Source organism: Haplochromis burtoni, unplaced genomic scaffold, assembly GCF_018398535.1.
Source record: "Haplochromis burtoni strain Fernald_Lab_line unplaced genomic scaffold, NCSU_Asbu1 Contig_207, whole genome shotgun sequence".
Lineage (NCBI taxonomy): Eukaryota > Metazoa > Chordata > Actinopteri > Cichliformes > Cichlidae > Haplochromis > Haplochromis burtoni.
This window is the reverse complement of record NW_024582568.1, coordinates 75,137-86,414: the sequence shown is the minus strand read 5'-3', so window position 1 is coordinate 86,414 and position 11,278 is coordinate 75,137. Positions and strand designations below refer to the sequence as shown.

The 11,278-nt window shown below is 41.9% G+C and overlaps 1 protein-coding gene across 8 annotated transcripts in view; it reads left to right on the top strand.

Moving 5' to 3' along the window:
- Positions 1 to 10,237, top strand: part of rrbp1a (ribosome binding protein 1a) — a 12,937-nt gene extending 2,700 nt beyond the window's left edge. For 2 of the 8 annotated variants that reach the window (XM_005936339.3, XM_014338094.2), the window contains exons 3-28: positions 32 to 476; positions 1,759 to 1,913; positions 2,038 to 2,160; positions 2,685 to 2,837; positions 3,057 to 3,175; positions 3,382 to 3,535; positions 4,439 to 4,577; positions 4,716 to 4,897; positions 5,016 to 5,050; positions 5,139 to 5,214; positions 5,335 to 5,372; positions 5,465 to 5,546; positions 5,633 to 5,673; positions 5,818 to 5,896; positions 5,986 to 6,075; positions 6,182 to 6,259; positions 6,342 to 6,431; positions 6,508 to 6,600; positions 6,708 to 6,758; positions 6,845 to 6,925; positions 7,309 to 7,392; positions 7,626 to 7,703; positions 8,339 to 8,422; positions 8,523 to 8,621; positions 9,489 to 9,632; positions 9,720 to 10,237. In XM_005936339.3, the coding sequence (XP_005936401.1) occupies positions 32 to 476; positions 1,759 to 1,913; positions 2,038 to 2,160; positions 2,685 to 2,837; positions 3,057 to 3,175; positions 3,382 to 3,535; positions 4,439 to 4,577; positions 4,716 to 4,897; positions 5,016 to 5,050; positions 5,139 to 5,214; positions 5,335 to 5,372; positions 5,465 to 5,546; positions 5,633 to 5,673; positions 5,818 to 5,896; positions 5,986 to 6,075; positions 6,182 to 6,259; positions 6,342 to 6,431; positions 6,508 to 6,600; positions 6,708 to 6,758; positions 6,845 to 6,925; positions 7,309 to 7,392; positions 7,626 to 7,703; positions 8,339 to 8,422; positions 8,523 to 8,621; positions 9,489 to 9,632; positions 9,720 to 9,758 (2,832 nt within the window). In that variant the 3' untranslated portion in view covers positions 9,759 to 10,237. Of the gene's footprint in view, positions 1 to 4; positions 477 to 1,758; positions 1,914 to 2,037; positions 2,161 to 2,684; positions 2,838 to 3,056; positions 3,176 to 3,381; positions 3,536 to 4,438; positions 4,578 to 4,715; positions 4,898 to 5,015; positions 5,051 to 5,138; positions 5,215 to 5,334; positions 5,373 to 5,464; positions 5,547 to 5,632; positions 5,674 to 5,817; positions 5,897 to 5,985; positions 6,076 to 6,181; positions 6,260 to 6,341; positions 6,432 to 6,507; positions 6,601 to 6,707; positions 6,759 to 6,844; positions 6,926 to 7,308; positions 7,393 to 7,625; positions 7,704 to 8,338; positions 8,423 to 8,522; positions 8,622 to 9,488; positions 9,633 to 9,719 lie in introns of all 8 variants that reach the window. The other 6 variants (XM_042226353.1, XM_014338093.2, XM_014338092.2 and 3 more) reach the window with 6 other exon arrangements.
- The last annotated feature ends 1,041 nt before the right edge of the window (positions 10,238 to 11,278 follow it).

Genomic DNA, 11,278 nt, shown 5'->3' with positions numbered 1-11,278 from the left:
CAAGGCCGCTCCTCTACCTGCATCAGCCAAGGCCGCTCCTCCACCTGCTTCAGCCAAGTCTACACCTCCACCTGCTTCAGCCAAGGCCGCTCCTCCACCTGCTTCAGCCAAGTCTACACCTCCACCTGCTTCAGCCAAGTCTACACCTCCACCTGCTTCAGCCAAGGCCGCTCCTCCACCTGCTTCAACAAAGTCTGCTCCTGCTCCAACTTCTACAACAGCCAAGTCCTCTTCAACCAAATCTTCCACTTCTGCTGCTCCTGCATCAGCTAAGCCTGCCCCTGTCACATCCAAATCTGCTCCAGCACCAACCAAGTCTGTACCAGCTCCATCTAAAACTGCTCCGGTGCTGGAGGCTGTCACTAAAGACGTCCCAGTGATGGCTGTGCCCCCGGTGGGATCCCAGCAGGCTCCCTCTGTTGCAGCAAAAGCACAAGAACCCAAGAAAAAGGCATCAAAGAAGAAGACTGAGCCTGGTAAGCATTTATATTTTAGAGATCTCTGATTACTGTGTACTAGATGTTGCAAAATGTAGTATTATTAATCTTATTTTAATATTTATATAGTTTAATTTTAAAATTATAAAAGAAAGAGGAATGGCTCCGAAACAGGCAGTCTACACACGGTAGATGACAATGCACATAGCTCTACAGAAACCGCAGCTTTAGTTTCAGATATGACCACAGTGCTGCACTGGCTGCTTTTTATTATGCTAATATGTCCCTTCATTTCCCTCACATATGTCTTTCTGGCATCTTTTACCTCTTCCAAAGAGATGTGAGGGAGAGATGAATGGGAATCCTTGGTTCCAGTGCTGGTGATTTTCTGTGTGTGCATACAGAATACTTTTTAGGATGCACGTGTTTCCTTGCTCTAAGCTCCTCTCGAAGCCTCCTCCCTGCTCTTTTTGAGGCACATTTAAGGGACTGGTCCATCTCCAGTGGTGGAGGAGGAATGAGTTCACATCAGTGTAAAACAGAAGATCTAATGTTGTACATGTTCCAAAATGAGAAGTACACACTGTCTTTACTTCCTTGGTAACCCTTCATATGTTTTAGATATCGACATTTTTTTCTGGGAAGCTGGTTGTTTGCTCTTTGATTAACTCTACAAGCAGCTATTCTTTAATGTAAACAAGACATTGTTTGCTCAACGCAAAGGCCTGCTATTATGCTATGCAGCTATCTGCTGTTACTGTTACAGTTTCTATAATAGACCTTCTCATTTAAATCAATGGAAATGGCAGGAACTACATTAGCCATAACACTGGTTGTTGTAGTGAGAGTTTAATGTTTAAGAGTTGGCTTGCATACACATACTTACAATCTAAGTCAGGAATAACTTGTCAGTACTGATGAACTTGAGCTGTGGACTTGTGGAAATAGTGCCAATGGCAGTGGTGGGTAACGTCTGGCACTCAGCTCTGGAGGGCAGAGAGCACACCAGCTTGTCCAAACACTGTTGCTCTGTTTTGTTAACTTACAAAGCCTCTCAGTGCTGCTGACAATGAGAAGAGAGGTGGGGTCGGCTTTCTCACTTGCCTGAAGCTTGTCTCCGCCTGGTGCCACAATGCCCCATTATTTTGCCATCTGAAAATGCCCAGGGCCCCCAGACCCAAAGGACATGTTGTAGCATTGTCCTTTTCCTAAGGTGGTGTGAGAGAATTCAGTCACCTTTGTCTAGACCACCTTATTTTAGATATTAATTAATTCTGAGTTTATTTAATTCTTCTGCATTATTCTGTGTTTGACTTTGCAGTTGCAGCAGTGGATTCTGCCGATGCTCCGCTGTACCTGCCCTATAAGGCCCTGGTATCAACCATCAGCAGCATGGTGTTCAGTGAGGGAGAGGCACACAGGCTCATCGAGATTCTGTCTGAGAAAGTTGGCATCATCCAGGACACCTGGCACAAGGTATGGAACAGCAGAGTCAGTGAAGGAAAAGCCTCACAAAAGAACATAGTTCACTGAATACATTTGAGAGTTGAAGAAAGATTCATTCTTTTGCATCTCTCTGTGTGTTTGTTTGTGTGTTTAGGCCACTCAGAAAGGAGACCCAGTGGCCATGCTGAAGAAGCAGCTGGACGAGCGAGAGAAGCAGCTGGCAGCAGAGCAAGAGGATGCTTCTGCAGTAAAGAATCGTCTTCGAGAGCTCACCAAGGTCAGACATAGAGTCTCAAAAACAGGTCTGCCCAGTGAGACTATTATTACTCATAATATGGACGAGAATCATAGCTGCATTTAAATCCTTATTATAACTAAGCCTGAAAGTGTGGTTTGGCATTGTGGCAGCAGATAAAGAAACTAAATTAAAAGGATTAATATCCTGTTGCCATGACTGTGCACTGACAGCTGCACTATTCTTCTTTTGTCCTGAGGGTGGCACTATTGGAAAGCTAACTTTATCAGGTTACAATAGAGAAAAAAATCTTTAAGATCCAGGAGCAGTAGTTTCACTTTGATTTGGTAGCCACTGCTCTGTTTTACACCGTATTATGATATACTTTTTAAAAACCTGATTGGTAGGTGCTAGGTGAGAGGTAAAGCCAATAATATGTTCCAAAATTTATAATCCTCTCCTCTCTCGTGAGATTGATGGACAGTTGGGGAGATTTCATTCTTAAGTGACTTGTTGTAACACAATGAACGTGAATCCTTTCTCTGATTGTGCCGTCCATTTATCAGGAGTTGTCTGCTGAGAAGGCCAAGGTGGCCAGCGTAGAGACGAGGCTGAGTTCTCAGCTGAGTAAGAGAGAGCAAGAAATGGTTGCTCTGCAGGCTCGCATGCAGGCCAGCTACCAGGACCACGTAGCCCAAACGCAGAGACTCAATGCAAAGGTCAGTTTAATACACATTACATTGAATTTAAAAATCAAACAGGTATATTTGTGTTTGCGTTGTATTATTTTATGCTTCTCTGAGTAATCTGACTCCTGTTAGAAAGGAAGATTTAGTTTACTCTTGAAACACATTAAACATTACTCTTGTGAAAGAGCAGTAGCACCAGGCTTAATGGTTTCTTTAGCAACATTAAAGAAATCTTAAAAATGACTGCAGATCCTAAGCCTTCAGGACCAGCTGGAAAAAGGCCCCAATGCCCAACTTGCTCGCCTACAGCAGGAGAACTCCATCCTACGTGATGCGCTCAACCAGGCTACGAGTCAAGCCGAGAGCAAGTGAGTTTTTACCAAACGCTGACACGGTAACTGACTAGTATGGGGCATTAAGAGATTTTTACCTCTTTATAAATACATTAAGTTTTAACTTCAGTACAGTGTGTACTGATTCAGATTCTTTTTATAACAGGTCTGAAGGTTGACTCAGGCTTGAAAGGCATGTGTCTTTACTCTTGAGCTGATGTCTGTCTCCCCTCTGCCCTCAGACAAAATGCAGAGCTGGCCAAGCTGCGACAGGAATGTGCAAAGTTAACCAAGGAACTCGGAGAGAAGACGGAGAGTGTGCTTGCAGATGAGAACATAAGGAAAGGGCTGGAGGCCAAGGTCTCTGCTGCTGAGAAGGAGCTCTCACAGTTTCAGGTTGGCCACATTATCTTTATTATCACTACATAAGACCTGATTTTTATTTATTTTTTTTTCCCTGTCTGTTTTGCTATGGGACCACATTTATTCTAGCTTTTTTTATATAATCTTGTTTCTGCAGCGAGTTGGTGTCTGAGCATCTACAAAATGCAAGCCTAGGCCTTTCCCCACCAATCTCTAGACTCTCTAATGTTAAGGGACGTCTAATTGCCTTGTAATCATAGAGCCTAGGGCCGAGAATGGAATGCAGCTGTAACAATGACGGGGGCTGTAGGTGCCAGCTGGAATGCGTTCATGTCCGAGCATCGCTCCTCCCCAGCCTGTTGTAATCGGCCATAAAAACGTGACACCATTTCCAGTTTTCAGGCAGGAAGTACAACAGTGTGTTTTGGTCTGTTAATTTCCTTGTTTTATGCACTATCAGCCCACACAGTCCCACTCATGGAATGCTGCTGCTCTGAGCTATTACTGGTAATGTGGAACAAGTGAGTCAGCACTTCTCACAAGTCAAGTGTGCCTTTTGTTTAATCATTTACTTACTGCCCTCCCAGCAGTCTAAAGTCTTTGTACATATTATGCAACAAATCACGCTCACATGATGAAAGAGTTATATTTTTTTGGACTGTGACTATCAACAACATGGAGACAAAGGAAATTCTGTCATTTCCAAATCAAATCTCTTCCTGTGATGATCTTAGAAAGAACTGCTTAGCTTAGAAATAAGATGTCTGTTTAATGTAACTGTTAATATTTTTTCTTTTTGTGACATTTTCTGTTGGCTCTTTCTTTTTGTGGAACTTTTAAGGATGCTTATGACTCAATGCTGTCAGTTACAAGAAAAGTTTTAGTGATACTTTGCTGCCCTCTGCTGTTTGTAACAACTTAAAATTTCTTCTTCAGACCAGCCACGCAGAGAAAGAACAGGCATTGCAGAGGAAATTGGAGGAGGTGTGTGAAGAACTCAGAACAACACAGAGTAGAAATGGCAGCCTGCAGGCAACTTTGGACAAGGCCCAACAGGACAGTGGCACACTCTCAGGTCAGTGAGCAAAGGCTATCATATTTAAGTGTTGGCATTTTTTTATGTCAGTAGTTTAAATAGAAAAATTAATCTTAGACAAATCTTAGTCAAAGTATTTAAAGCTAAAGATTAACTTGCAAGTTTTTATTTCTACAGAGTTTCAAGTACATGTTAAGAAGTTGGAGGCTGAGCTCAAGGAGCGTTGTGGTCAGGTGGATGCCTTCACTGTCCAGCTGGAGGAGACAAAGAAAGAGAAAAGACAGCTTGAACAGCAGGTGGCGTCAATCAACTCCCTGTTGGAGGCCAGTCAGAATAAAAAGGAGGAGGATAACAAACAGGTAAAAGTATTTTAAGTTTGACCTCTATGAAAGAGATGACTAATACGTAACCACACCTAAAATTGCTGACTAGTATGTAGTCACACCTAAAGATGTTTGTTATTTTTACATTTTCCAGGTGAACTCTGAAGATGTGGAACGTCTAAAGATCAGGTAGGTGTTTACTCTTCCTCTCTCATAAATCAATATCACATCCAATGCTGGTTTATTCACTTTCTAAATATCACGCCCTTATGTACAGCTTGCAAGAGAGAGAGAGCCAGTTAAATGTGCTTCATGAGGAACTGAAGCAACTGCAGATAAAGAAGGAAGCTGCTGTAAGCACTGCATGCATTTGACATTTAATTTGTTACCAAAAAGTATCACTTCTCAGTTTCTCAGGATAAATATAGATCGCAAAAAATGGGCTAATGGCAAATAATGTTCCCTTTCAATAGGAGAACACTATTGCTGAGCTTGAGCAAAGAAATAAGAGGTAAGGTGCTTTATAATTATCTTGGGCTAATAGAAAGTGCAGGTTGGTTTTGTTATGATTTATACCTCTGTGTAAATTGTGTAACCTTTTAGTGAAGATGCCAGTCAGGTCACAGCACTTCAGGATGAACTCAAAAACCTCAAAGAAGAAATGGTGACACTGAAGAACACACAAGTAAGCGTTCCTGTCGATGTGCATGATTCTGCTTTGAGAGCTGCCCAGAAGGAAAAAAATTGATTTGCATGTTGTTCCTGTTTCAGCAGTCAGATGGCTCTGCAGAGCTTGCACTACTACAGAACAGGTAATGCACTTAAATGTTGCTGTTCTGCCTTAACAGGCAAATCGTACACACTCAGGTTAATAAGTCTGCCACATGTAAAGATCAGCCTCGCATAAAATTAGGTCAGTTATTTACATCTGTTTTGTCTTTTGTTTGCTTTAATAGTTTGACTGAAAAGGATGCTCTGGTCACGTCATTACAAGATGAACTGAGGGTAGCAAAAGAGAAGGTTGCCACTCACGCGGTAAGTCTTTTCACCTGCTGGTGGCTTATCAGCGGAAACCAGTTTGCTGCCAGTCACCTTACTGATAATGTCGTTCACTGCTTAAACAGAACACTGCGGCAGAACTGGCAGCTTTTCAAAATGAAACCAAAGAAGCTCTCCAGACACTTTTCCCACAGATACCTGTAGAGACAGAGCAGGTAAGAAAGGGGGATTTCACTGGGAGAGTTGCTGAATGAGCTTTTTATTCCAAAACAGGTGATAATGTGCCTGTGACTCATATATGCCTACTTTTTCTCCTCTTAGTTAAACTGGTTAAAAGTGTTTACACAGAACGCTCAGGGAGCTCTGAGCCAGGAGTCTCAGTCAAGCACAGCACATTCAGTAAGCCACTTTACACTGTTTCCACATACTGGTTTAAAGTAACCTGGCAGAAGAGGTTGTGAATGTTTGTGGTTTGTTATAGGAGTTGCTTGAGAAACTGAAGGAGGCGGAGGAAAGCCATGGTTCCCTGCAGGCTGAATGTGAACAGTACAGGACAGTACTGGCTGAAACTGTACGTTTCTAAAATCCAGTGGTGGATTACAAAGTTGATATGGTCCATCTATAGATCTCTCCATTTTCTCCTTTAGGAAGGAATGCTGAAACATCTTCAGAAGAGTGTGGAGGAGGAAGAGCTCGTATGGAAATCCAAGATGGCTAACTCAGAGGAACAGCTGAAAGAGGTGACTAATAATGCCTACTAAAGATTTTATCTTTATCTTGACTTTAAAAACAGCGTCACTTTCAGGGGTTTTCAAAACGAATTTACGGTATCTTGTTACATTGCCAGGCTTTGCAGAAAGTCAGTAAGCTGGAAGCAGAAAACCAAAGTATAGAACAGGTGAGGATTTCTCCACTCTATTTAAATCACCTCCTGGGGGTAAGTTGGCAGGTTTTAAGTTGTCTTTTTTTTTTTTTTCTCTACAGTTGAAGGAGCAGATGATGCTTCTGGAAGCCCAGCTGGAAAAGCAGACAGACAGTCATCTAATCTCAGAGGAGATGGAGCAGGTACACAAGCAGCTAAGATAGCAGGCTTACTAGAATTGTATTATATTTATATTAAATGACAGAAACTTGTATATTACTGGCATAGTTTCACCTTTATTCTTGCATTCAGGCTATACACCTGGCTTCTTGACTAGTTAAAAAACAACTTCCATGCATTTATTAAAGTGCAAATGTAACACACTGATGTAGAAGTCTCAAAAACGTACAAGCTTCCTTTATCAAATATGATACATTAAGAGTTAAGGGGTTAAGCTGGAGAATATCTAATAATAAATTTGCTGAGTTATCTGTTCATATTTAAAATGTGTTCATTTACATTTTTTGTTCCACTTAAAACAACAACACTAACATTGGCTCCTGTCTGTGCTCTGCTCTGCGTTCAGCTGAAGCTGCAGCTGTCGGAGTGTCAGAGCCAGCTGGATTTGGCCCGGAAGGAGGCCAAGGCACACAAGGAGGAGCTCGCACAGGTGACTACACCGCCGTGACTCACTTTCCCATCGTCTAGCCAATAATATGTAAAGCATTCTTATGAAAGTGTACTTGAGTTGAGAGGAGGGAATTTTCGTTAAGGAATCCATGCGACTCATGACTTCACATGCAGAACCAGCTCAGTAAGCTGTCACTGACTTATGAGTGCCAAGCGAGAGATTCGTGGATGGAGGTTACGTAAACAGTGACGAGCGGCGGCTTCCTTTTTCAGGTCAGAGAGCAGCTGAGCGAGATCACGCTGCGGGCCCAGCAAGAACAGAATGGCCCGGCTGAGGCTCAACCCACTCAGGTCAGGGTGCAAATGTCACCCTTCACTTCCTGTTAGAGAGTACTGGACAGTGACATGAACGGCTTAAATAAATCTCCTTTGTTTTTTTTTAACATTTCCTTCACAATTGGGTTTGGTTCCATTTAATAGGACATCGAATTAAATTTGCAAGGATCCAGATGTGTGTTGTCATGTGAATTAGAAACACATTTGGTCATTTCCTTCTCCTAAATGACGGATCTTCCATGAAAAACAAGTCCTGATGACTCCGATATAGTAGGGCTGTAATTCCGGTCCGTCCAGTACTCCTCCAGCAGGGCAGCTGTTTATGCTAACCACTGCTTGCACTAACAGAGTGAGCCTAACTCTTAACTGCTGCTGATTCTCCACTTGCATGCTCACCTCTGTTTTGTTTCCTGATATTTGTTTATATGTTTAAAAGCCCAGAAACCTCGTGTTTGATTTTAGTCTTTCACCTAGAAACAGCGAGAGAAAGTACTAACTCGGTCCACAGGTTGAGCAGCTTTTGATTTATGTATGTTGGTGTTTGCACAGTGCTGGGACTTTAACAAAAGAATGTTTGTTTACGCATCACTGTGCTGCTTATTAGTGTGTGTGTATGTGTGTATTTATAGTGTGCCTCTGTCTGCCGCCAGGTCCAGAACGAGTTGAGCCAGACGGCAGAGAAGCTGCACGGGGAGGCGACCCACAGGCAGCAGCTCTCAGAAGAGTATGAGAAGGTATCAGCTACAGTCTGTGCAGTATTTATGTTCTTCTTACACCTTTACGTTTCTCTTAAGTTCGCAGTGGATAACAGAGATATGTGCTGTCAACTTTCAGGCCCAAAAAACTGTAGCAGAACTTCAGGCTCAACTGGATCTTTTAAAGGATTCCTCAGAGTCGCCACAATCCGACACTGAAGACGTAGCTCAGCTGAAGGTGCGCAATGGCTACAATAGCGTTTTGTTAGAAAATAGCAACCACTGTTTGTTTGTTTTGTTTAAACTAAACAAAAAGTGCGACCGTGGTTCAAGGCATTGGGAAGCTCATCCTGTAACCGGAAGATTGCCGGTTCGATCTCCAGCTCTGTCTGTCTTGGTCTACCGCCTACTGGTGATGGCGCGATATAGCAGCCTCGCTTTTGTCAGTCTGCCTCAGGGCAGCTGTGGCTACAACTGTAGCTTGCCTCCACCATTGTGTGAATGTGAGAGTGAATGAATAGTGGAATCATAAAGTGCTTTGAGGGTCTCAAAAGCGCTATATAAATGCAATTTATTATTATTATAATTATAATAAAAACTACTGATATGGTTGAAACTGTGCATAAGCATACAGATATAGCGAGCATAGTGTGAGCATATTACATGAATAGGGTTGTAGTATTTCATAGGTGAGTGTGTGGCAGGGTTTCAGTATAGGATGGATGAGTGCTGGTCTATTATAAATCTGTAACCCTGCAAAGTATGTCAGGATGACAGTGGCCCTGCTTCTAACAAAAGAAACTTGATTGTCATGCAGTCTACACACCAAACAGTGCAGAACGAAAATACATCACCTGGCTCAGAATAGTGCAGCAAAAGAGAGTATAAAGAGGTCATGAGTCAAGTCACTTGACTTGATATAGAACATGGAATGAATAAGCAAGAACAAGATGTGCAAATATGTATAATATATAATAAAAAAAAGAATACATCTGTTTCTAAAAACATATAAAGCTCTTTCAAAGTGTTTTTTTTTTTTTTTTTTTTTTTTTTTTTTTAAACCTTAGTTCATTGGTGTCATGTTTGCTCCTGGTTGTTTGAACAGGAGCGCTTGGCGAAGGAGAAGAAACTGTCCAAAGACCTGGGCCAGGCAGCCACTAAGCTCCAGCAGCTTCTTAAAGCTACTCGGGAGCAGCTGACCAAAGAGCGGGAGACAGTGAGAACACTACAGGAGCACCTGGAGAACAAGGTGAGTAAATGCACTCCCAGTGTGTACGCTCATAACCTTTTGTTCTTACATATCTTCATGCTACCATTTCTCATATTTCTTTTCAAGGGAGAATACGTGGAACTGAAGGAAGGAACGTCTGTGTGAGAGGAAGTTCACTGCAGACACTACAAAACTGCCAAATATGCCTTATAATTACCATAGTTATGCATTCCAAAAATTTCTTTTCTTGTACTGTAGTTGATTGCATTTATTGCAGCTGTAGGAATCAAGTATTTGATATTTTTAAAAACATTTCAAACTAAGATTAGAGGAGATAATCCTGCTGCAATCTTTATTAAAACCCACATTCCCTCAACAACTCTGGCTATGTCAGAAGTTATTTATCCCCCTGCCTTCTATTTCTGACATTCCCCCATAGTTCAGTGTTAAAAGGGAAACCGAATGTACGTCAAACGTGCATCAACCTGTGCAATTACTTTGTATGTCTTTTCTATGTGGTTGAATGATGGGAACATAATGTGGTTCATCAGTGCAGGGCCTGCTTTTCCTCTGTAGCTGGTTGCCATTAACACACATTGAATCTGAATTTGTATGAATGAATAAACTACAGTGTTGGCACTCTGTAATGGTGTTCAGTGCGTGTGTGTTGTTGCTGCAATGCAGTCAATGTTGGCAGGAAGCGAAGCATAATGGCACATTTTTAGTTCCGGTGTGATTAAAAACCACACATCTTCAGTCATGTGTCCTGCACAGTACATTTACCTTAAGGCATTCAATAGTTTTTATTTATGTTGCACCGATTCTCACAACAGTAGTCCCTGGCATTGCACTACTGTAAAGGACCTTATGGTTTTATAGAGGAAAATCCAATTCTTTGTTTTTCCTCTAATTATCTTTAAGGAAAGATTGGTAAGAAAGAAGAATGTGATAAGTTTTGACATTTGGCTTAGGACCACTACACTAAATCATTGTGTCAGGCTTAAAAGCTGTTTGCCAAACCATTGCTATGTGGAGAAAGACTACTGCTATCTACCAGGAAGTCCTGTTAGACAGCAACATGCTCCGTGTACATTTGTCATACAACTGAATGCAGATGTGAAATCCAGCTATAGTGCTCAGACTAAAGACACCTTTAGGGGGGAAAAAGGTGCCACTGTATTTTCTTAAAGCTTTAATTTCAATAAAACTGTTAGAATTCCCCCAACAGTGTTTGGCTGTTTCCTTTATGACCACTTCAAGGACTTTACGGAGAGTAGACTCTCTGAAAAAGAGACTAATTTCATTTTTAGTTCAAGTAAAGTGAGAAAGCTCAAAGTGCGACTTCTTTATAAATAAAAAAGAAAAATATAAATCTAAATGTAGTCAAAGCCTCACTAATTGCGCTTTCAATAAGAGATGTCAAAGTTCCGAGGACTGTTAAACTACTCATCTGCCGTAAATCACTTAAAAAAAAAAGGCGTCGCTGCCGCGCGACTTTTTCTAAATCGCCGTGCGTCATTAGTTCCCTGAAAGCAAAACAGCCAATCACGAACCGACCAGAGCGCCCCTCTTGTTCATCCAGTGTCGTATCAAACCCCGCCAAATTCTGGTGCGATGGTTTCTTTTAGCCCCAATACTCGAAGAGCCACCTGCCTGTGTTTCAGGTCCACTGTGGTGCATGCATT